The 25031-nt window shown below is 38.6% G+C and overlaps 2 protein-coding genes across 2 annotated transcripts in view; one reads left to right on the top strand and one right to left on the bottom strand.

Moving 5' to 3' along the window:
* Nucleotides 1-70: 70 nt before the first annotated feature.
* On the top strand, nucleotides 71-14800 carry osbpl7 (oxysterol binding protein-like 7). Its single transcript, XM_028030195.1, has 23 exons — nucleotides 71-815; nucleotides 3003-3211; nucleotides 3371-3514; nucleotides 3602-3655; nucleotides 4565-4678; nucleotides 4775-4927; nucleotides 5040-5163; nucleotides 5627-5745; nucleotides 5838-5927; nucleotides 6054-6077; nucleotides 7173-7323; nucleotides 7518-7624; nucleotides 7719-7875; nucleotides 8961-9107; nucleotides 9202-9338; nucleotides 9827-9964; nucleotides 10287-10350; nucleotides 10434-10512; nucleotides 12490-12634; nucleotides 12732-12882; nucleotides 13056-13182; nucleotides 13326-13448; nucleotides 13896-14800. The coding sequence occupies exons 2-23, from the start codon at nucleotides 3080-3082 to the stop codon at nucleotides 14002-14004; spliced, it is 2589 nt and encodes an 862-aa protein (XP_027885996.1). The 5' UTR covers nucleotides 71-815; nucleotides 3003-3079; the 3' UTR covers nucleotides 14005-14800.
* Nucleotides 14801-15633: 833 nt separating this feature from the next.
* The window catches only part of tbx21 (T-box transcription factor 21), a 28141-nt gene continuing 18743 nt past the window's right edge, over nucleotides 15634-25031 (bottom strand). Inside the window, exons 3-6 of the mRNA XM_028030266.1 lie at nucleotides 23067-23188; nucleotides 22680-22838; nucleotides 20477-20538; nucleotides 15634-20143 (exon numbers count right to left, since the gene is read on the bottom strand). Of these exons, the coding sequence (XP_027886067.1) occupies nucleotides 19345-20143; nucleotides 20477-20538; nucleotides 22680-22838; nucleotides 23067-23188 (1142 nt within the window). The 3' untranslated portion in view covers nucleotides 15634-19344. The remainder of the gene's footprint in view (nucleotides 20144-20476; nucleotides 20539-22679; nucleotides 22839-23066; nucleotides 23189-25031) is intronic.

Below are 25031 nucleotides of genomic sequence, written 5' to 3'. Positions count from 1 at the left end.
TCTGCAACATTTGTTCACCATACATGACTTTCCATTATTATTTTTGAACTCGGCACTCTATGAGCGCCTTTAGCTACCACCTTTTTTTCGTCTTACCCTCTATGTGTCTTCTGGACAATTGTCAAGTCAGCAGACGTCATTCTGATTGTGTAGGTCAAATCAGGGTCATTACATAAATTTAGTATATTGAAAATATTTTATGGTCTTAGGAAATCTCAAATTTGGGGTTTCATTTGCTGTGAGCCATAATAATCACATTTAACATAAATAAATGTAAGAGCTGCAACAAAAATGAAGTACTGAGCCTATATAGGAAATCGTTCTGCTTTGGCATTTTTAATGCGTAATTGTGCTTTTAACATAACTTCCATAAATCCAATCCATAATCCAACTCATTCCTGTGGCTTCATACTGTGTAAACTGGTTGTGCAGAGTGAGCGGAGCCGCATTTCTGCTCTCCTACATCCCTTTCAGACAGTCGCTGTAATACCAGCTAATGCGGATAATGCTCAGGACACGACGGGTACGGCGCGCGCTCCCTGCCACGCGCAGTCCTGCTTGGATTTGGACGCAGCCCGCGTCCCCCCGGCGGCAGAGAGGGCACGGCCTGCCAGATTATGTGGCCAGAATCGTCAGTAATCTGTGGATTCAACATGTATTTTGACTTCTTCATTTGAACATTTTCAGACAGGTTTTTTCCCCCTCTCCCTTCCCTTCGCTAGATTTCTAGTTAACTGATTAGATCGGGGTTTTTTTGTACTCCTGGATGAATCAGAAGAAGGCATCTGATGATGAGAGTCGGACGTAAAACTCAGGTAAGCACCTTCGAAAATATATTTTAAAACTACGTTTTTAATTCAGACACAAAACACTGTAAGAGAAAACATCTGCTCACCATTACGCTAATCTGAACAGATCCAAGCGTTCACCCCTTCAGTGACATTTTAATAGGTCTTCATCCGAGGAAAGGAGGCAAATTAAGTCGACTTCTCTCTGTAATAATAATAATCATTAGCTTATGTTTAGCTACAGCTGCTTTATTGTCCTTTTCAGATATTTGATCAGTCTGTTGGAGTACATTTTAAAGTTTTTATTTGTCAAAATTACGCACAAGAACAAATACTTTCCCCATCTTGTAAGACGTTTAACTTTCAGCTTTTATAAATAGAAAACCAAAATACAAAAATAGATCAAAGAAATAAACACAGACGGAACATTTAAACATGAACTGACCACATCAACAACGTACATTTGAACGTTTACAAAATCTGTAAAATTAGTCCGACTGAATTTTCCAGAGTGGTTCATGGACACGGATTAATAAGGAGTGAAGTTGTCTCAGTCTTTATTTCAAGAAAGAGATTATAGCTGTCATAATCTGAGCCTTTTAACCCCACCCTCTGGCAGTAGGCCACCTCCACCTTGGATGACTTCTTGGCCATGACTTCCACATTACAAATGACAGCTCCTGATGGTCAGCAGGGAAAAATGCTTCCTCTTATAAGGCATGATTTTAATTCACTCACTGAATGTTTTCAGAGAGCTCTACAAAACTAGAAAGGATTTATTTTTATTCCCAAATAAATAACCACAATTGAGCTATTGTTTATATAAAATTATCTTAAATAGAGAACAAAATAGAAAAACATTAAACAGATGTAGTGTATTTCTTGCGTTTCCTCTTGAGTAAGTGAGCTCAGAATCCTCCAAATCCTTTCATCCTGTTTCCGCCCCGTGATGCTTTTATTACTGAGGTCAGTTACTGTGGTCATCCTTCTGCCCTTACATAACACATTCAAGTCTCCTTGTATTCTCCACTTTCTTCTTCAACACCCCCACCCCACCAAAACCCAACAAAACAAAACAAAAGCAACACAGAAATTCACAAAACTGACAAAAATCCACAAAGATATCCTGAAATCTACCTAAATCATTTAAAATACATTAATTACCTTAAATAACTAGCAGTTAGCTCTTCATACAAATATATAAATTAAATCAATTAAACATGAACCTACAAAGGATTAGACTTAGTATAGATTAGTTTTAAAATTCAAAATTTGTTAAAGGTTGCAACTTATTGAACGTTTTAAAGAAATTTTAACCTTATGAAAGGTTTTGTTGCCATCTTTCAATGCAAAGGTTCATTTTTATTGTTGTGTCAGAGCTCTTTGGCTGGAGATCAAATTGCTCCAAGTAGCTAAAAGCATCTTCTGAAAATCTAATTAGACAAAGGTTAATCTTCCTCTTGCAGGCAGCCTTTACCATCGTGTCACATACAACACCAGATTAACAACCGGCCACTGCCATCCGCAACTGACTTTTTACATTTAATTTGCTGCAAAATGTGATTAAAAAAAAGTTTCTTTTGACACTGTTATCTATATAAAAAAAAGTGCATTATTAACTCTGGTATTTGTCATTATCGATGCAAATCTTGGTTTCGTTTTGAATTTGAAGCTAAGACTTGAAATTCACGAGTGCCTTGGATAATCAGGCTTTCACCCTTACATTTTCCCACTTTACAACCCCAAAGCGCAATGTATTTTTTATTTGGTTTTACGTGATTGACTCACACAAAGGGGTGAGAGTAATATATGAGTTTCCCAATTCTTTACTGATAAAAATCTTAGAAACAAATATTTTTTTAAGGTGCTTTTGGTTGCTGTTATGCTGCCGCTGCCATGTTTTACTGTGAAAACGGTTTGCTCAAGGTTGTCTTCCACCTCACACAGTATTTTGAATCCATGACAAAAACTTCATATATTAATTTTATGACTTCTTAAGCAATTGGTTACATCATACTTTATTTAAGAATGTCAGAGTAATTCAAGTCTGGGAATGAATACTTGCCATACTTTTCAGATTTTAATTTCTAAACAATCTCTAAATTTCATGTTGGACTTTCTCCCTTGAGGTTTGTGCCTGTAACAAGACAAAATAATAATAATAAAAAAAAGTTAATCCTTTCTCTATTTCTACTTCACTTTTTCTGACCACAGGAGGCTTTCAGTAGATTGTGGAGGGTCTTTCTAAACACACAGCTAATCTCAACACCAAGAGGAGCGTGAGGACAGACATGGACGTGAATGGACTTTCACTCAATCGCAGCCAATCGGTGGCGAGTGGTCTGGAGAAGACATCACCATCGTGGAACAAGCCGGCCCTCTCTCAAAGCAGCAGCACTCTGTCATCTCGTCACTCCAGACAGGTCAGTCACAGGTCAGTTTCAATCTTCGTGCAAAATACAAAAAAAAAAAAAAAAATGTTGGAACAAATGTAGAAATTGTACATTTATCCCAGAAGAATCTCTTCCTACCTGAAATAAAACGCACAATTTCAAGTGATTTTCCGTTTCACGTGTAAACAGGTTATCAAAGACTGGGAAGTAATTGATGACCTTCACGTAGAAATGCAAGCAGGAAGTGAGTGTCCTCAGGATATGAGTCCTCCAGGAATATGTGAGGGGTATCTTCTCAAGAGGAGGAAGTGGCCTCTGAAAGGCTGGCACAAGGTGAGGGGGCTGATGGTGGGAGGTGAATAAATGTAATAATTGTACTATTTCTCTGGATGCTTTATTTGAGATTTTCTTATTTTACAGAGATATTTTGTTCTGGAAGCAGGAATCTTACGCTACTCCAAAAACCAACAAGATGTAAGTAAACATTTAAACCTTTAAATACTGATAATACAGTGTTTTGCCGAAATATTCATGGACCTTGAACCTGTTTACCTTTTGTCATATCACATCAGTAGACCGCAATATATTTTATCGGGATTTTAAGTGATAGTCCAACACAAAGTTGTGCATAATTTTGAAGTGGAAGGAAAATGATCCACGGTTTTCAACAAATACAAGAATTCAGAACCCTCTAATCTGATCCCCTCGAGTTAAATCCACTTCAAGCAATAGACTTCACCAAATTAGTATGTAATTTAATCTGTTGACTTGGCAACTAGTCACATACTCTTCTCAAATCTGGTGTTTGTTGACGAGTGGCCAGAAGAAACCCTTTGTCAAAGAAAGAAATAAGCAGTCATGTTTGCAGTGTGTCGTAAGCCGTGTAGGAGACACAACAAACACGTGGGAGAAGGCGCTCTGGTCACAAGGTTACTTTGGTTTTGATCACCTTTGTCTTACAAAGGCTACGTATATTATGGAGGCACCAAACTTGATTTTCTTGCACATGTTTTGAAATGTTGGTATCAAGCTAAAGATAGTTTTCACTAACATCTGACAGCAAAGACGGGAGACCAACACACTTTTAAGTAGGTGGTTACAATGTTATTCCTGTCTGGTGCATGTCTAACACAGTAATCTTTATTGGATTTTCCTTCATAAATTAAAACAAATATGAGAAGGAGAAAATTTAGTTTTTAGTGTTTTTTTGTCCCAATTATCTTCATATTTCTTCTCACATTTCTTCACATGTTTCTTTCCTGAAATCTGCTTTTGCACAGTTTTAAAGATATGCCTATACTAACTTCAACACTAGAAAATATGGAAGTTACGATTTTATGCTATGGGCTTTGAAAACTTAACTTAAATCTTTTTTTCCATCAGGTCTCCAAGGGTCGAGTCCAGGGTTCACTAGATGTTAGTCATGCTGTTATGTCGATAAACAAAAAATCTAATCGGATCGACTTGGACGCTGGGGACATCCTTTATCACATCAAGGTAAGCACGGTCATTAAATTGTTGCTGATTAGTTTTAAACCAAAAATTAGAGTGCTGTCCAAGCTAAAAGTCAAAAGACTTATTTTTATCTTCAAGGCAAAAAGCCACGATCTCTTCTACATTTGGGTGACGAAGCTGCAAGCGCACCGCCTGTACAAAAAGAACGAGACAACTCACGTTCACAGTGGCCTCCTGCAGACGCTGTCCAACACAACTCAGACTGGACAAGCTCACAGAAATGGAGATGTGGTGACTATGAAATCACTAGAATCAACCCGAACAGCACCTTCTCTCCAGGAGATTAAAAATGAGTCCCAAATTTGTTGCTTTTGACTTTTTGTGTCTGTTTTCGTGGTACCAGAGTTTGGCAAGAGTTGAAAATTCAGCGGGAGGATCGGGGGTCTTACCATCAGCCAACACTGCTGTGAACACCAAGGTGTCGGCCTGGCTGAGGCACAGCCACAATCCAGACACGTGCGTTCAAGGTATTTGTACACACAGTCAGCTACAAAAGACCAGAGGTCATCAACCATTACAAACCACGGCTGCTTTCACCCTTTATAAATAACATTTATTGAGATTTTTAATTATTTTCTTAACACAATTGAAGATAAAACATCAAATTTTAACTATGAAGGAAAAAGATACTTTCTTGATTAGAAAGGGGATCAAGTGAATCTGTTCCATATTTGATTCACCTTAAATATGGGAATTAAAAAAATATTCTGAGATTATTAATGGAAGATTACAGTACATAAATAACTATTTTACAGTAGAAATGTTATTGAAGACATATTTATTGAAGTTGGGATAATAATTTATACTAAAAATAAATAATAAATTAATGAATTATAAATAAATAAACATTGATTAATTGCATTTGTTTTCTAGTAAATCAAATAAAAACCAGAAGTTGGAGAATTGACTGAAGAGAATGATTCGTTTCAGAGTTAAATCGCTGTAATTTGGACCTGTCGGAGCTGAACCGTTTAATTCTGAGGCTTCAGGCCATGGAGATGGGCCAGAATTTCACTAACGGAGACCTGCAACGCATCATCAGCACACAGGTATTCAAAGGCTGACCACTTGATTTATACAGCTGCTATAATTAAGGTTAATTAAGACATATAATCTTTTTTAAAAATGTTTTTAAAAACAGAATCTGTCACTTGAGAAGCCAAAGAAGACAAAGTCAGGAAAGATTTGGGGTCACTCTCGCACACTATCCAGAGTGGAGGCCCTGGGAATGGTAAGAATGGTCTGTAAATTCACTCTCTCTCTTTATGCACTACTTTAACATTTATATAAGTTTAGAATGTTGGATGTCTGGATTTTGATTGTATTTGTTTAAAACTTTCGTTTATTCATTTCAAAGCCTGTTCGGGGGATTTCCAAGTCGGTGAGTTGCCGACAAGCAGATTATCAATCTGCTTGATCTGTAAAGTAATAGCTCTAGAATTGAACGTAACTGGATCAAAATGCAACACAATTCACTTTTTTCTTAAATTTTAGGTAGATGTACAAATACAATGCATTTCCTTGTCATATTCATTCATTCAATGAAATCACTTCACTGAAATTTGGCGGATTTGGATTATTAAATTACTTAAAACACAACATAAACCAAAATGTTTGATATTGTTCTTTAAAGAATGCTGACCTGCAAAAGACAACATTTCCAATAATAGCTGTTCAGGTAAATCCTATTTGATTTTGAATAAATAACTTATTAAATGACTTGAAATAAAATAAAACTGTAAATTGAATACACTGATTAGGCTCAACTAAGTGTTACAATCACCAGAGTGGGAGAAATGTTTTGTTTACATGCCTTGCTCTGCTTCTAGTTGCACCATCTAGTCTAATGTGCAATGTTTTGCAGTAAAAGTATAATTTTTACTGCATCAAATGTATTGATGCTTTATTGCTGTAAGATCTATCTCTATGTTACGCTTCAAGTAATATTTATACCAAATGTTGAGCTAGCTTGGTTTAGCTTAGCTTGTCTGGAGGGGCTAAACACAAATGCACACCACACTTTACAGATTTTTGTCTTAATTTTGGAAACCATGCATCATTTTTCTTCTGCTCTGTTTTGTATTTGTCTTTCACATAAAGTCCCGGTAAAATTTACGCTTTTGGGATTAAAAACCTTAAAAGGTTCTTGATTATGAACACTAAGCTTACAAGGATCCATGTTCTATTTTCATTAGAAGCTTTCATGAGTCAAAAACCTTCATGCAAATATTGCTTGGTTGCGGATACACAATACATTCCGATTACAAGTAGACAAATACTGTTTGAGCCTAGCTTGAAACAGAGCCCAGATTCTTTCCAGCTGTCTGTCAGGGTGCATGTGGGTTCAAGCACACACTTTTTGTGCAGGATAACGGATCAAAGCAGTAACACCAGGCACAAACTGACAGACAACAGGCAAACTGTTAAATTAACCAGTATTTCAACCATAATGTGTCCTCTCCTGTTCACCTCCCAGCTGTCCTCCAGTCACCTGAGCAGCTCGTCCCACCTCGGTGTGTCAGTGCCCTCTATCCCCGACTATGTCTATTCCCAGCTGTCCCCTCCCACTATCTTATCACCCGAGGGCAAGAAAATTCAGCAGGACATCTGCGCCATGTCAACTCAAGGTCAGACAAACAAATACAATCAGCACCACAAATGTTTATCTTCAATTTTCAACTAGATTAACAAATTTGAAGACATGGAAGGACTTATTTAAGGTTCAACATCTTCAATAGTGGCCAGAGAAAATACTCTAGTATTATTCACTGAAATATCATGTATAAGTGTATTTCTAAATTATTCTCCTGTGCATCTTTAGTGCTTTCTTCCCTGAAGTCAGTGCATGAAACTCTGTCCCTGGAGAGGCAAAAATTGCAAGAAGCCTGGGAAGCCAACAACCTCTATCAGTCTAACACGTTAGCTGTGGTACGATAAACATCTTCTGCCATGTTTTCCTGCTTTACTTGTTTTGAGGACCAGTTTTAGAGTTCCTTCTTGCTTCTCTGTCTATCGTCATCAGCCTGCGCCGTCTCACGGGCCTCCTTCAGTAACGGATTCGGCGGCAGAGTATTTTGATGCCAACGACGACCTCCTTTGTGGCAGCTCCTCTGAGGTGTCTGATGAATCCGGACTCAGCGATGGAAGCACCAGTAATTCAGAACCGGAGGAGGGACATGGTGAGTACGGCTGAACATTTTAACTAATGTTACCTCAACAATTACCCTCGTTCCCAAGGGCCTGATGTTGGGACACCCCTTAAAGAATTATTTGATTGTCTTTTCACATAAACTAACCTTATGTCAGTATGTCCAAATTCTCTGTACAGGTACATTTGCCTAAAAGAGGTTTTATTTCCTGATGAGGAGAATTATCTATGATAGTGAATGAAACACATTGGAATTACCTGAACTAGATGTAATGTATTTTTTGTTAAAGAAAAATTGTCTCAACTTTTTGTATTTTCTCAGTGATAATTGCCCTCTAGACCAGACATGTTTTGTCATGTTTTTTCTACAGTTCAAATTCTATACCAGAAAAATCGACTTGATCTCCTTCACCTGCTGCTGCTGCACACTGCCAGTAATCTAGCTAAAAGAAGACTTCAACACTTTACTTGCTTACATTTGTGACACATTAATTTGCTCGGCTATATCTCAAGTTGCAAAAAACACAGGCAGTCATAGAGAAAGAAGTATAACTCTTATTAAAATAACATGGTTTTAAAAGTTAATTGGCAAGCTACAAATTAAACTTGACCTCAACTAATTACCCAGCTAATATAAGTGTGCTTAGAAAGGCATATTGTTTACAATAAGTATTTAAGAACTACTGCATGTAGCAGATACCTCTTTTTGCTTATATCAATGTATTAAAAATAATTGACATACAGAGCGAAATAAAAATAACCTTTATTGTACTTCAGTGGGAAAATGAAGCAGCAAAGTGACAGGCAAATTGAAGCATTAGGGTTAATGCGAAAGTGAAAAATAAAACCAGAAAACAAGAGCAAATGGCATCATAAAACTACGGTATTTTTTATTACTCAAGGTTTATTATGAAATCATCATATGAGCCATTACTTCATTAAGAACATAACCAGAGATTTGAATGCTTTTCATCACAGTAAAACAAAATATATTCACATTTCATTGTGTTTGCTAGCACTGCTCCTTCCCCTCTGTTTCAGAGCCTCAAAAAATAAAATAAAACAAAAAACAAAATATGAGATCAATTTTAATTAATATTTTTTCCTGCTGTGCAGCATCAACAACCAGGAAGTACCGAGCAAGTATTTCCAGGACTCCAAACAATGTTGTTCCCAAGAGCACTGGCCATCGAACGACTCTACCAGCTCCCTGCCCTGACAACAGCCACGTCGGCCTCATGGCTATTCTTTACAATAACATAGGCAAGTAGCGCTTATTATTACAGAGAGGAAAAACTAAAACTGACGTTACATTTTTTGAGGCATTTGTCCCTTCTTTTGTCCCTTCTTTCCTCAGGTAAAGACTTGGCTCGAGTCTCCATGCCAGCAGCCCTCAATGAGCCAGTTAACCTGCTGCAGAGACTGTGTGAAGAGCTGGAGTACAGCGAGCTGCTGGACACGGCCAGCAACACACCAGACCCATACCAGAGGATGGTAAGACTGTCCTGATACACAGGATGTTTGTGTGCAACCCCCCCCCCCAAAAAAAACCAAAACATGTGTAAGTGTTAATATTAGCTGACAAAAATTATCTTACCATCTTTCTCAAGATCATGAGTTGAATGTGTTAATATTACAAAGAAGAAATCATGACAAAATGAGTAGCTCTGTGTTTCATAGTTCAATATGACTTGTCATGGCATTAAGGGATAGCTTGCATTAGCAATGCATTGGTCTATTTTAGAGGTTTTCATCTTGCACCAGCTGTAAAACAAAATGACCATCTAACCTTGACTTTATTTAAAACAATGAAAGGAAAGAAGTCTCTACATGAAACGTTGGTAGGTGAAGCAAAGTTGAAATAAATTTGAAAGTTTTCAACCTCCATCCCTTTCAGTTAGAGGAAATAAATGTAGTCATTTTCAAATGTATCTTTGAAAAGATTTAACAAGCCTAATTTCTTTTTATTTTCACAAATCCAGGTTTATGTCGCTGCCTTTGCTATTTCTGGTTATTCCACTGCAACGTTCAGAAACCGCTACAAGCCCTTTAATCCAGTTTTGGGAGAAACCTTCGAGTGTATCAGAGATGATCGAGGTTTCCGCTTCATCAGTGAGCAGGTAGCTGTGTCTTCTTTTGTTTTATATCCACATAAGAATTTGAAAGAAATATTTGAACTCTGCAGTAGATTTACTACAATTATGATAGGAAATTAAGATGACTAATCCATGGTTTTATTTGTCTGCTCTGTCTAACCAAGTCCTGTTGGTCCACATAAAATGATTTATTGCCTTAAAAACTTACAGATGATTAATATGAATTCTTCAACCGGTTACAGTTTAATTTCACCCCTTAAAAAAGCTAACACGTGAGATTTGTGTATATGTTGCTTTTGTCAAAGTTTTTTTTTTTTTTTTAAATCACTTCTTCATGGTGTACCAGGTATGCCACCACCCACCCATCTCAGCCTGCCATGCTGAGTCAGAAAACTTCACATTTTGGCAAGGTAACAGCTCTGTTAGCATCTGTTTATAAAAAGTTGTTCCTTCACATGTATATAAATGTATATGTGTTGCCCTGTGTCAACAGACCAAAGGTGGAAGAATAAATTCTGGGGAAAATCACTGGAGATTGTGCCGACAGGAATGGTCAATGTAACTTTGCCCAGGTAAACCTTCGTGCTTTGTGTTATAAATTCACTGCTGTTTTGGAAGATACAACACTGGATTTTTTTAGGAAGCTTAAAGCATGTCTTAATGTAGCTAGCAGAAAATAGACAACCTTCTTATGGCAGTTAGTATTTTATCCCACACAAAATTAGCTGTCATTTCAGTTCGCTAGTTTGGTTAATATAAAACAATTTTTTTTATTGCCAGTGCTCATTGGTTTAAAGCAAAATTAAATAACAATACTTTCTACTGTAGGTTACAAAATAACCTGGGAGCGTAGTTTATTTTTACAGCGACTGAAAATAATCCACCAATTCCATGTGAAAATTTTTGAGAGTTGTCTTTCAGCTCATTTATTAACAATGCATGACTCACACACAATGTTAGGTTCGAAATCATTTTAGCTTTGAAAGCTATCTGATAATATTTCATTATCTATTATCATAAATATCTAATGCATGGAGAGGCCATGTTATTTAGGCCATGAGATTGTTCAAATCTCGTAAAATACACAATAACTGTACAAACACAATGGGAACCTTGCAAAGGCGTTAATACTTTGCCGCACGAAGCACTAAATATAACCACAAGCGAAGCAGCCCAGGTAGAGAAGTGCGGAGTAAGTGGGAATTAGCGTGCTAAAGGTGTTAGGTGATGAATTGTTCTTGGAAGAGGTGAGTGTTAAAGAGATTTTAGGAGGTAGACTAGGATCTTATTGCTCCAAACTCAGTCCTATTAATCAGTGGTCTCCAAGGCAAAGCTCACAACCTCCACCAATGGTCATGAAACACCAACAAATCATTTTTCAGAAAATACTTGTTAATACAACTATTGGCAGTGGACATAGACAATCGTAACAAATGAAAATTTTAGGGTCAGAACCTTTGCCCGAGATATGTTTCGGATTTGGAACAGAAAATATTTGTCAATGAACGCCCTAGAAGAAGCAGAAAACAGATTTACATAGTTGTCAAACCTGGTGCTTCAAATATGTAGCATCAGAGATAACCTTGGAGAAGTTCTGAAAAGGTTTCACTGCTTTGAAGCAACATATAAAGAAACACAGGAAATATCAAAACATTTGCATTATAAAATCAGATTTTTCAGTTTTTTATGGTCTTTTTACTTGTTTTATTGAAACCAACAGAAAACATTCAAAACTGTATAATACTATTGCGTTTCTGACTGTGATTTGGTAGTTTAATGAAGATGTGCTGCTTTAAGTAAATAACACTTCAGCGTCACCTTTCTACATATTTGACTCTGTAGCACATCCAATATGATCTTCTGCTAAGACAGGCTGTCACTGTTTTCTGGACATTAAAAAGTTTGAAACTTTGGCATGGCAAACATGACACTCTATATAAACTTCATATAAGTGCAACTACAATTGTAACCAATGGAAGTACTACTCAGATGTTGTAGCAATTACCCCAAAATATCATTGGGTACTCTCATGCTTCTCTGTGCATATGCTATGAAAATTAATTCACGTCTTCATGCTGAATGCTTGAAATGACTGACTTGGTGGAGGACCTGGCCTTACATTATTCTTAAGTTAATTGTTTCAACTTTGAGGCACCCATAGACTGTACATAGGTCACTGAACTTCATTCTCCTGCTCAATAAGTATGGAGAGAAAATGGTGATGTCACAGCAATAGGAACATCCCCTATTTGGGCACAGCAGAACGCTAAATGTTACACCCTTAACCAAAATACAGCTGCACTGTACTGCACAAATTGAAGCACATAGACAGGACTCAATGTTTCAGCTTAATTTAATTGATGTTAACTTAAGACATCTATTAAAAATACACATTTTTGGGCATGTGGCAAGATAAGCATCAGTGGGACAGAAGCCTTGGAATAGATCAAGTGTTACACAAATGAAAATATGTATATATTGGATATTTGCTTTACTGATTGATCCCTTAGGAGTCACTTTAATTCGACTGTATTTTGAATGTTTTCTAGGTATGGTGATCACTATGAGTGGAACAAAGTGGTAACCTGCATCCACAACGTGCTCAGCCAGCAGAGGTATCTGGAACATTATGGAGAGGTGACCATTCAAAACCTGACTGACAACACCTGCACCTGCAAGATCACCTTTGTCAAGGTTAATGAAGCAGCTTCTCAGAAACTAAGAATATTTTTCTTTTAATGCCTTCTTTGAAAAATCAAACAAAACTGATTTTGCTTGTGCTCTCATTTAGTCTCGTTACTGGGGTTCAGACTCAAACAAGAACGAAGTGCAAGGAACAGTTATCGACCAAAGCGGAAATGTCATTCACCGGTTTGGAGGTCTTTGGCATGAAGGAATCTTCTGCGATACTCTGCCGACTCCTAAATGCATCTGGAAGCCTAGTGAGTCTCTTTATTTCAGCGAAAAATAAAAGACACTGCTCTGAGGTGTTTGCATCACACGTTGATCTTGTTAATCACAAAGATTCTGCTTTTGAGGTGAAAGGTTTAAGTAGCATAAATCCAAGTGTCACGTTTGCGCTGTGGTCCATCTGAGAAGCTTCTGTGTTGTGCAGATCCTCAGCCAAAGGATTACCTGCTGTATTATGGCTTCTCTTCGTTTGCCATGGAGCTGAATGAACTCACACCAAACCTGAAGCCTCTCCTCCCTCCTACTGACACGCGCCTGCGTCCAGACCAAAGGTCAGAGATCCTTTCGGACTTCAAACACTATTTTAAACCAACGTTTAAAATTATAGATGTGTAGGTTGTGAAAAATGATGGCGCAAAATAATAAAATGTGCAACGTACTTTTGGAGTCATAGTTCTTTCTTGATGTTCTGCAGAATGCTGGAGGAAGGAAAAGTTGCCGAGGCTGACAAGAAGAAAGACGACGTTGAAGAAATTCAAAGAGAGCGGAGAAAACAGCTCGGCAAGAGGGGTGAGGAGCATATTCCTCGGTTTTTCAAGTAAGTGCAGACTAAATCTGGACAGATTTGTTTGTTGGTCAAACTGTGGAAAAATGTTCTTTAATTTGCAAAGTTGACTCATGGGTCATAATTTTTCCTAAACAAGTATTTAATAAATGAACAATTTAAACTTATTAGTGTATGCACAGAAGAAAGTTTTTTGCTCTAAAATGCTACTAGCAAAGCCAAATAGATACATAACTTTATTTTTCTAAGGCTCCCTAGTTTCACTTTATTTAATTTTAGGTAGAACACAATCTCTTCTTATTATTGGAATAGAAGCGGCTAATTCATTTACAGCGTGGGTAACACAAAGATGTTTCAGAGGTGCCAGGTGTATAATCCATATTCCGTGAAAAATGAAATATGTTTTTCACAGTTGTCACCATAATCACCAGAACATTCTAGGTTTTCAAATCACTAATCTCCACCCGTTCTTTGCTTCAGGAAAGCCAAAGATTCCTGTGGACGGGATGTGTGGCTGACCAATGGCACTTACTGGAAACTCAGGGATGATCCAGGTTTTTCTAATCTTGAAAATATACTCCTGTGGTAATGGAAAGAGACCACAGCAACATGCACACGTTAGTAAGAAAGCCAGCAGTGTTTGGTGGTTTTGAACAGCATAAATGACCTACTCTGAGAGTGGAGACAGTGCTGCTTCTGGTCTCTCACAGCAAACCTTCATCGACACATGTAGACACAACTTGTGGGAAAACAGAAAGAACTTTCCCTTTGATGAGCTTATTGTATCATGATTTATAGAATATTTCAACTTGATGCACGCACAATTTTAGGAACTTAAAAGTTTTCTCTAAGATTAGTGGACGCCTGAGTCTGTTATTGAATCTTGTGTAAAATTTAATTTAAATCTCGTCCTCTTTAACAGCTTTAACTGCATTTTCTAACTGACTGGATAAATGAGCTGGAATCTGTTTTACAGTCAAAGTAAAACCAGCTGATGTTGCTGCTATGTAGATGTGATGATACTGTCACCATGTATAAAGCAGCATCTCTGTCCTCTGTGGGCTTACTAACTGTTTTTGCTGCCTCGAGAGGTCAAATTAGGTACAGCAGGTTTACAGCGTATTTTGTTCAGGAAACCAGCAAGTAAGCGATGAAAGATGGACCCTGCACATGTTTTAATTTAGACCGATTTTTGTTAAATCGGTCTACAACTGAATGTTGTTCCTCAGGTGTAGCTCACTTTGGATGAAACGCTTCGCTAAATGACAAAAATGATGCAATATTTACCCTTTGAGTCATCTTTCTTGTACAAGTTATTTATTACTGTTACTGGTTATCTAAAAAAAATATGTTTACTAATAAAGATTACGATAATATGTATCCAACTACTTTTGATTGTTATTCTTGGTACAATGGAAAAACATCCAGTAAAGTTTATAATTATTATTTATTTTTCTATGGTTATAACTTCATTAGTGATTTATTTAGTGCTCAGAATGCTGGTATTCACACTTACTATTGTTTATAATGAATCTAATGGGTAATGGTTTGCAGAAAATTAAAACCATGTAAATAGCATTCAGTCAGAAGTAGTATGTGCATAACTTTGTTTATGACTATGTTTATGTTTGAGCCCCACAGCAGTTCTCATAGTATGCGTTGGAAAAATGGGCCTTACCAGATGAGAAATGCTGAATCACAGACACACCCCCACACGCGCCCACCCCCACACATATGCCCCCCCCCCGGACGCACACACCCCCACACGCACACACACACATCCATATGTCCGTTATCATAACCACCCTCTAACTGGAAGCTGAGTCTCACACTCAAGGTTACCACATTAGGTTTCCTACTGATTAAAAGACAAGATTACATTCAGTTTTACACATTTATCAGTTTTCAAAGTTATGACTGATCATTAGGTAACTGGACTGCGCTGTGGATTTAAAAATAAGATAATAAGTCTGGGAGATATTTGATATGTGTTGACTGACATCCGAGCAAACAGTTCTGATGATAATAATGTCTAGAAAACATATCTTAATAGTTTCCAAGACATCGTCTGCGAGACGAGAGGCTGACTAGACCAAATCAAAAGTCACAGTGTGGGCATTGTGGAAGTAATGAAGTTTGATGTCTAATGATTTCTGCTTTGCAGTGTTCATGTGCATTACTTCTATTCAGTTAATCAGCAAGTAAAAAGCAGCCAGAGTTTGAGAGGTGAAAGCTTTAATTTAATAAAAAAACAACAAATATACACATATGCCATGTTCAATAAATAAGTTTCTTTTTTTCCTCCTTGACAAATCTCCATTATTCATTTGCTTACAGCAATTTATAAGCATCTCATGAGTAAAAGAACAATTACTGCACAAACCTTTCACACACAGAAATGAACATTTGTGGCTTGAGCTATGTGGTCTCCTTTATTCACTCTCTGCTTAATTTTTTTTTAAACTGTACAGCAAAATCTCCAGAAATGCAGTCCTATTTTTATCTAGAGGGAAACGTGCCATAGGGGAAAAAAAACACTGGGAATATGAAGGAGTCATGTCACTGGTTAAAGTTTATCATAATATCTGGGATGTTCAGCAGATAACACCTTCCTGAGGTATCTGACAGCATTTTCATGCAGTTGTTTGATGTGAGATTTTGCTGCCGTGTAGGTGAGAGGTCATTTGTATACCATGGAGACCACAGAAAATAAAAATAGCAACTGATATATTTGCAGGCTGGTATTTCTGTGACACTTTCTCTCTTTGTTTCTGCATATGCACCCTGGCCCTAAATTAATTTCATCTTCATTTAAATGCCCTTACAACATTGGAAAACCTTCATCACTGTACCCCGAGAATAATCATTTGACAAATATGAATATATTAAAATATAAGAAACATTTTCTTTTAGAAATATAACACAAGAAACATAATGAGATTTTCTCTCTAATGTGTTTTCAGCACCTTGTTACTATTTAATGAATCATTACATCTGTTACCATTCAGACCATTACATACACATTTCATAATCTGTTTATTTAATTTCTGGCATTAAATAAACAACAAAAAGCTGCTGATTAGCTTAAGCTAATGCCATGTCACCAGTAAATTAGAGCTATTAGCAACTATAAGTAGCTACATGGTGTCATTTAGTAATAATAGGCTAAATAGGATAGTTTCAGCACCTAGATGTATGCATTACTATAACATTTTAAAGTTTGAATCTTATGAAACCAGTCAAATGTATTTTTAACTACTTTTTATGGTTATTTAGTCTATATAGGACATAACCTGTGGCTGCACAGTGGGCGGCTGGTATCAGCGGTGCCTTGCAGCAAGAAGGTCCTGAGTTCAAATCTTGGCCTTGGGTCTTTCTGTGTTGAGTTTGCCTGTTCTCCGTGTGCATTTGTGGCTTTAAACAATGAAAAGAAATGGATAGGTGGATGCAACAACCTTTTTTTCATGGAAACTGTTTTAGAAATGCTTTTAAATATTTCGCTTTCTTTTCTCTGCAAATTTACAGTCTATAGACTTAATCAATTTTTCAAGGAGGTTAAAATGTAAACATGCTTTTTAAAAATGAGCATTTCTACTCAGCTTTAACCACATATGGCAGTTGTTGAATTTCTGTTTGTTACAGTAGTAACGTTTCCATCAGTTAACGCCCTCTCCATACATTTCACACATGTAAGTAATTTGAGCTTGGACAGTCAACATTGCAATTTCCCTGATAGATAACACTAGGCGCTCGCTTGTCGCCTCCGGTGTTGTCTGAGGCATTTAGCACACCTGGTGAGGAGTGAGAAGCAGACCTCTGATCAGCTCCGACTGTAGCCTCACTCTTTATTTCTGTCACCAGGCTAGGTGCCGGGCCTCTGTCAACCAGCGTCACCACTTGATGGGTCTTGAGACCAGGGGGGAAATTCAGAGTGTCGGTCTGGTCACTTTGTGCTTCCTGTTTATTGTGGTCTGAGGCTGACAGCGCCTCGCCAGTTTAACTACAGGTGCATGTGGGCGTCCTCACAGCCTACTATCAACTGATCTACAGAGTGACTGTCATTTTGTTTGTGTTTTAAAAGCTTGTATGCTTCTCTTGATGATGCTATTTGGCAGTTACTGATGCTCATACTGATTGTGGGTTTATTTGTCTGTTGACGGGAGTGATTTAATATCGACTAATTATTGCAAGATCAGAATCTTTGCACTCCTCATCCGCATGCCTGTGGACAGCTATTCTTGTTTGAAGATTTTCCATAAAGTACAGTCTATCTAAATCAATTGTTACCCTACAGCTGCTACTAAAAGTTAAGTGAAAAAAAAGGGTGAATGATGGAAGTTTATAGCAGATATTCCAAACTTAAAGAGCAGTGATATTTCCATCATCTGAAAATGGAAAGAGCATCGCACAACTACAAACTTACCAAGACAACGATGTCTATCTAAATTGACTGACTGGGCAACGAGACAATTAATCAGAAAACCATGAAGGAGGCCCATGGTTACTCTGAGGGAGCTGCAGAGACAATTAACTCATATGGGAATATCCAATGACGTTACAGTCAACAAATCTGGGCTTTATGTTTGAAGAAATCAATTGTTAAAAAAATAGAGGCAAGAGAGGAGGTGAAGGATTAGGCGATCTGGTTCAATGAAATCCTATTTTTTCACCTACATACAAAACGGTGAGGCAGAAAACCAAAATCCTGATCACACCATCCATGAAAAAAAGGTGGCAACTTACAGTGGAGATGCTTTTTCTCAGAGACACTGAAACTGGTAAGAGTTGTTGGGAACATGGATTAAACTAGATAAAAAGGAAGAAAACCTGGAGGAAATCTTCCTGCATGAGATGAACTCTGGATCAAAACAAATACATTTTTAAGAATGGCCAAGAATTACATCTAATTAACAATTGATTGAAAATTTTAAATTAAGGTGTTTTTTCACAGAAGAATGGTCAGAAATTTTAGTCTCTCCATGCATACTTTTCAAAAAGTTGTTGAGCTTCATAAGTATTCACTAATTTGCATTGGTCTATCACAGAATGCCATTGAAAACAGGTTTGAGGTAATAATGAGAAAAAATAATAAAAAATTCTGAAAACTTCTAGGTGTTTGAACACATGAAAGGACCTGAATCTGCCTTTGTTTTCAACTTTGTGTGAATGATTAAACATTATGCATAAATCATCACTGTCAGATGCTGCGCAACCTCCAGATAATGTGTCTGTTTTATTGTGCTTTCGCCGTCACTGCCACACTATTAACATGCATCTGCTAAGCTGTCCTAAAACCTGCTCTGACATTGACCTTTACACTGACTGCCTGCACTTCTCCTCTACTCCCACAAGTGGGAGCTGCATCGTTTATTATGAGCCAAAGGTTAGAGAGGACATGAGTTTTTCTGTGTTTTTTTTTGCTAACCAGTTTCGGCATAGAATCACCAGGAGAAATGAACGTGAGCACATCGTGAAGAAATGTGTAAACGGTTGAAGGTGCGAAGGAAGACACAGACGAGACATGGCACCGCAGCCGGAGTGGGTTTGATGCAGAAAGAACAGACAATTCCTGCAGGCATCTGTCAGCAAGCAGATATGCAGATGTTTGGGCTTTTTTCCCCTCTTAAATCTCCAGATGTTTCAAAGACTTCAGTCACACCTCTGTATGTCTGTTTGGTGTTTATGTGACTGTAGGCCAGAGTCCCAGTCACATCCACTTTTGTTCACTTTGCTACTGTCCTTAAGAGTTCCTCCTGTGATCATTTGACTCTTGTGAGGTGAAACTTTACGGTGTGGATGTTTTTCACTCTGAGGGCTTATATTTTGTGGTTCTGTTTGTTTCAATCCATCATGAAGACCTGGCAGACTGGACAGACTCAGGGCGCTGTGAGAGGGCGTTAGGAAAAGTTTGTGATGAAACGGGAGGCCCTCAGTGGGTGTAATAGCCGTAGTAGTCTGGATCACTGTTGCTGTCTTTCTCACAGACCTCCCCAGCACGCGGAGGTGGGGAGTTTTCAGTGCTGGACGTGTAGGGCGAGACTCTCCTCTTCTTGTTTCCCTCGAACATGCCTGAGTCAGCCGAGTCTGCTGATTTGACGGAGGGTGGCTCGAGCCAGGGGTCCTCCGCTGCCACTCCGGTGAGGTCTTTCGGCTTTTCATGCAGCACGGGCGGCTGCAGGGACTCCAGGAGCAAGGGTGGGTGCAGCCTGGGGTTCCCGGGGGGCGTGGAAGATGACGAGGAGGAAGAGGAGGACGAAATGGGTCTGAACCAGCTCAGACTGGGGGCGGGTTTGCTGGGATACTGTGTGGTGTGCCTGCTAGTGCTCCATCCTGCTGACCCGGCAGCTGATACTGATACGCTGCTCGACGCAAAAGGATGCTCTGGGTAGTAGCTGAGGGCATGGTGAGCGGACGTCTGCAGGGGGAACGGCTTGTAGAAGCCATTTCCAGAAAAGTCCCCCTCATAGGAGGATGTGAAGTCAAGCCGGTTCGGTGGTAAGTTCTGCTGTGGGGGCAGGTACCAGCGACTGTGGGGTCCAGGGCTAGAGGACGGGTCTTTGTGCTGCTGGCCCATGCCGATGTGATCACGGCCATAGAAGCGGGTTTGCGACAGGGGGCTAATATATTGTTCAGAAAGGTAGCTCTGTGGGTAGCAGGTCCCGGGTAACAACTGTTGGCCCTCTGTAGGGGAAGGGGTGAGGCGATCAGAGTCAGGAGGAGCGTAGAGCCTAGGCAGGAGGGAGGAGGAGGGGAAGAGAAAAGAGTGTGAGAAGAAGAGGAAAAAGAAGAAGGTGTTATTTCCTGCCCAAACCTCAAACAACTATCAAACATCTCACAGCCCCTCACACCCTTTCACTGCAGCATGCTCAGCAGCAGCGCAGTAATTGCACCTATTCTAATATTAAAAAGGCGACATGAGCACTCAGGGCATTTCAGTGACAGCACTGATCCAGTTGAATTATTTAGGCCGAGCTCACACAATGTTCTCAAACCAGAGCAAAAAGGAGAGGATTTGCTGCTGCTTTCTCTTTACAAACACAAGTATTTTCCAAATTACTTACGTGTCGTAATTGTCGCGGAAACCTTTTGCGAAGGGGTTATGGTCTATTTTCAGCTGAGTGATCTGTGTAGGGAACAGGAGGAGGGCAGCGAGAGAATGTAGGCACAGGAAAAAGAGAAGGAGTAAGCAACTACCATGAAGAAACAAGAGAGCAGTTAGAGAAGAGGTCACTGAGTAATAATTAACGAGGTCAACATGCTGGAAAGAGTTGATATTTAGAACCACAAAGTGGGCGATCACACCTACAGAATTGATGCCAGTATGTCTATACTACACATTGAAAAAGTTTTAGACAATGCAACTGTTAGTGAAACATTGAGTAGTTGGTGACTCTCAGTTGAACTGGTGTTGCACCGATTGCAAAGTTATATGTACAGTGCAGTGAAAAAGGTATTTGTCCCATTGCAGACTTTCTTCTGTCATGAAGCAAATCCATATCATACAAAGATAACCAAAGCAGACACATAATACAATCCCTAAAGGATGACTTCATTTATCAAGGGAAAAAAGCGATCTAATATCTAACCAGTAGATTTAAGAAATCAACTAGATAGAGTCTCTGTGAAAATATGAAGTAGGCTGTAAGATCTTTAAAGCAACACACTGTGCCCCAATCTAAAGAAGTTTAAAACAGATCAGCCACAAAATCATTGACTTTTATCAGTCTAGAAAGGGCTTTCAAAGCCTCATAAAGCCGTTTGTGAGGCTTTGGGAGCGCCATTATCCACAAATGGAAAATATCTGGAACAATGGCAGAACATTGTCAGGAGTTACTCCAATTATTGAAGGAGTATTCCTCCATGAATTCATAAAAGAAACCCAAACAACATTTAAAGCAAACCTCACTTGCCTTACCTAAAGCCTGTGTTTATAAAAGTCAGGGCAAAAATGGTATCCACCGGAGAGCTCCAAGGCCAAAGTTAATGCATACAAAACCTTTTCTTTCTACAACAACTGGCAAATTTTGATGATGACAAAGACTCTTTGGAAAATATTCTATAAATTAACAAGACAAAAGATTAATTAAGTTGTGCTTCCTGTTACATCTGGTGAAGAACTATCCATCCATCCATCCATTTTCTGTTCACCCTTGTCCCTAATGGGGTCGGGAGGGTTGCTGGTGCCTATCTCCAGCTACGTTCCAGGCGAGAGGCGGGGTACACCCTGGACAGGTCGCCAGTCTGTCGCAGGGCAACACAGAGACATACAGGACAAACAACCATGCACACACACACTCACACCTAGGGAGAATTTAGAGAAACCAATCGACCTGACAGTCATGTTTTTGGACTGTGGGAGGAAGCCGGAGTACCCGGAGAGAACCCACGCATGCACAGGGAGAACATGCAAACTCCATGCAGAAAGACCCCGGCCGGGAATCGAACCCAGGACCTTCTTGCTGCAAGGCAACAGTGCTACCAACTGCGCCACTGTGCAGCCCACGGTGAAGAACTAACAAAGTACAATTTACCGACAGCAAAACACGGTGGTGAAAATATGATGGTCCGGGATTACTTTGCTGATTTCTATAACTGAACCATGTACTCCTCTCTCGAGCAGAAAATCAGAATGGGGAATGTCAGTCCATCAGTATGTGACGTTTAGTTGTAGCGCAACTGAGTGCAGCAGAAGTGATGAAAACGCACACTAAGGAGTCCACTTTGGAAAAGCTAATGGACTTAATGGACTCTGAATGGCTAATGGACTTAAATTATGACCTTAATCAGGCCATTAATGCACTCTAATGTGACTCAATTCTGGAAAAAGATAGGGTCAAATTCCTCCACAGCAACATAAAATACTCTACCAGATATCACAAATGCTTAATGACAGTTGTCACAAAAGATGGCAAAACTGGTTATTAAGTTTAGGACTCACTAACTTTTCACATTGGGCCATGTTGATTTGGTGCTTTTTCCCCATTAGACATGAAATCATCATTTAAAAATGGACTTTTGTGTTTATCCAGGTTACCCTGGTCTGCTGTTAAAATTAGTTTTGTTATTTGAAACATGCAAGTGAGAAAAAAAAAATCAAAAAGAGAAAAACTCTGGATGGGTGCAAATAGTTTTTCCACAACACTGTATGCATGCATGCATGCAAAAATCAGATCCATTCAGTGCTTTAAAAGAACTTTAACAGCTCAGTAATAATATAATATAATTTCTTCCAGTGAACAATATGTGCAAAAAAAACAATCTTACATCTGCATTCTGATAAGCGGTGACAGCAATGAACTGCGTCTCTGGGAAGACAAACGTCTGAGCTTTAGAGGACAGGAAGGGGTCCTCTGAGCCGTCCTCCTTCACCTCCACTATGTGAAGACGTGGCTGGTACTTGTGGAGCGACTGGAGCACAATCATCTGAGGGCAAAACACGGTTAAATTCACAAAATTACCTTATTAGAACAAAAAAATCAAATGATGCTAGAGCACTTTCACACAACGATTTAGGGATTTTGACAACATGTCAAGGCCGAGATACTAGAACACATTTCTGTGTGGCAAAAAGCTCAATTTAGCAAATGTAAAAAATATTGACACAAACTGATTTTCAAGGGGTCATTTAAAAAAGGAAGTAGGCAGGGATACCTGTGCCACGTTGTTGGTACTGCCCTTGTTGTTGGTGAGCTTAAGCTTGCTGAATGACACTTCTTGTCTCATCCAATGAGCCCCTGAGTTAGGAGAGTCAGGGTGCATGTACATCCGATTCCCTGGAGTCACCAAAGGAAGTCATCAGCCACAGGAACAAGGTTTTTAGTTGCGCATTGACAGTGACTTACAAAAGTATTTTTACCACTTGACCTTTTACATTTTCTTATCTTAATTGATCTCATTTTATTTGATTGGGATTTCATGTGGTAGAAAAGGTAGCAGGGAAGCTTGATGAAAACCAGTCAAGTTTCCCTGTCTCTGCTAACAAAAAGCCTCCCAACAGAATGACTTTGCCTCTACCGTGGACTTTAGATTCATCCAACCAAAAAACATCTTTCATGTTTTGATGTGGCCCCTACATGTCTTGAGACAAACTTTGAATTTAACTTCTTACGGTTTTTGTTGAACAATGGATTTCTTTTTGAAATGTTTCCACAAAGACCAAATCTGAAGACTAATCTGAGATTCATCAAAAGATTCTCCAATTTGAGATTAGGACCTCTGGGTCCCTCTGATTAATGCTGACCTCACCTGACCTGTCAGTTTAGGTGGACATCTTGGTAGGCCCTACTTTTTGCTGGTCTGTGACATAAAATCCCAATAAAATACACTGAGGATTGTGGTTGTAACAAGACAAAATATGAAAAATGTGAACTACTATGAATATTTTTGCAAGGTTCTCAAATAGATTAATAGATAAATTAATAAATTAATAGGACATATAACCCATGCATCCATTTTGTACTGTTTAAAAATGCAGAACATTTGATTTCTGTTTGCAAAAATGTTTTAAAAGCAATATTATTTTGTCTTTTTTGTCATTGTCAATTTAAGACATTTCCACTGTAAGTGCTACATCCTGTAATCAGGCATGCTCTGCTTTCTAATTCCTTTGATACCTCACTGCTCTCATATAAACTATACCGCCATGAATTTTCACAGCATCACCACAATGACCTTCTAACCTGATTTAACCTGAATTTGTTCATACCACATGAAGTGCACTATTAAATCTAATTGAGAAAAGCTGTGTCACCACAGTTTCCACAACTTTAGCACAACATCATTCACCTTTTCCACAACAACTGGCAAATGTGTGACAACACCTTAGAATTTCTCTCATTGAGATGAATGTGGTTTGTCTATCATCAATCATAAGTTCAACTTGCTGTTATGTGTATGTGTTTTATTCAAGTGAGAACAGGAAGAACAACCGAATTGAAGGAGAAGAGATCAAGGAGTATAAAATGTAGCGAAAAAAAATTCTTTACAAAGAAACCTTTTCAAAATGAAATTGAGTGGTCCCCAAATCGGTCTTAGAGGATCTAAACACATGGACTAATAGTTTTGCTCATATCCTAAGTTTAACATTTAATACACGTAAAACCATTTTTTTTTTAAGTTTAAAGAAGCAAATACATGCTTGGTAGGGATTAATGTATAGTCAACAACACAACACAAGCGACTGTCGCTACTTGCTGGTCCAGGAGGAATGAATGCAATCGATGTTTTTTAGGTTTCCTCAAAAACTTTGTATTAAAAAATGAACTGAGCTTTCTGTGCTGTTTAATAAGTTGGATCAATTGGAATGTAGGAGTGACTGAACTGAAATAAATCTTTTTGTGAAGGGCCTCGAGATGACATTTGTTGTGGATTGGCACCATGTACATGGACTAAATTGAATAAAATGAATTGAATTAAAATAACAGAGATACATTTAAATGTGAAGACAGTTCCTGCTGTCATTGTGGGGAAACATTTTTCATCTGCTTTCAAATCCTTCAAAAGGTGCCAAAATGGTGGAAGGAGGTGGTCTATCAAATGAGACCAAAGTAGATTTTTGTTTTTTCTCTTACGTACAAAATACAGTGTGAAGAGAGAAAGTGACACTTTGCTTCACCC

This window comes from Xiphophorus couchianus, chromosome 10, assembly GCF_001444195.1.
Source record: "Xiphophorus couchianus chromosome 10, X_couchianus-1.0, whole genome shotgun sequence".
Lineage (NCBI taxonomy): Eukaryota > Metazoa > Chordata > Actinopteri > Cyprinodontiformes > Poeciliidae > Xiphophorus > Xiphophorus couchianus.
This window is presented reverse-complemented; position numbering and strand designations above follow the sequence as displayed.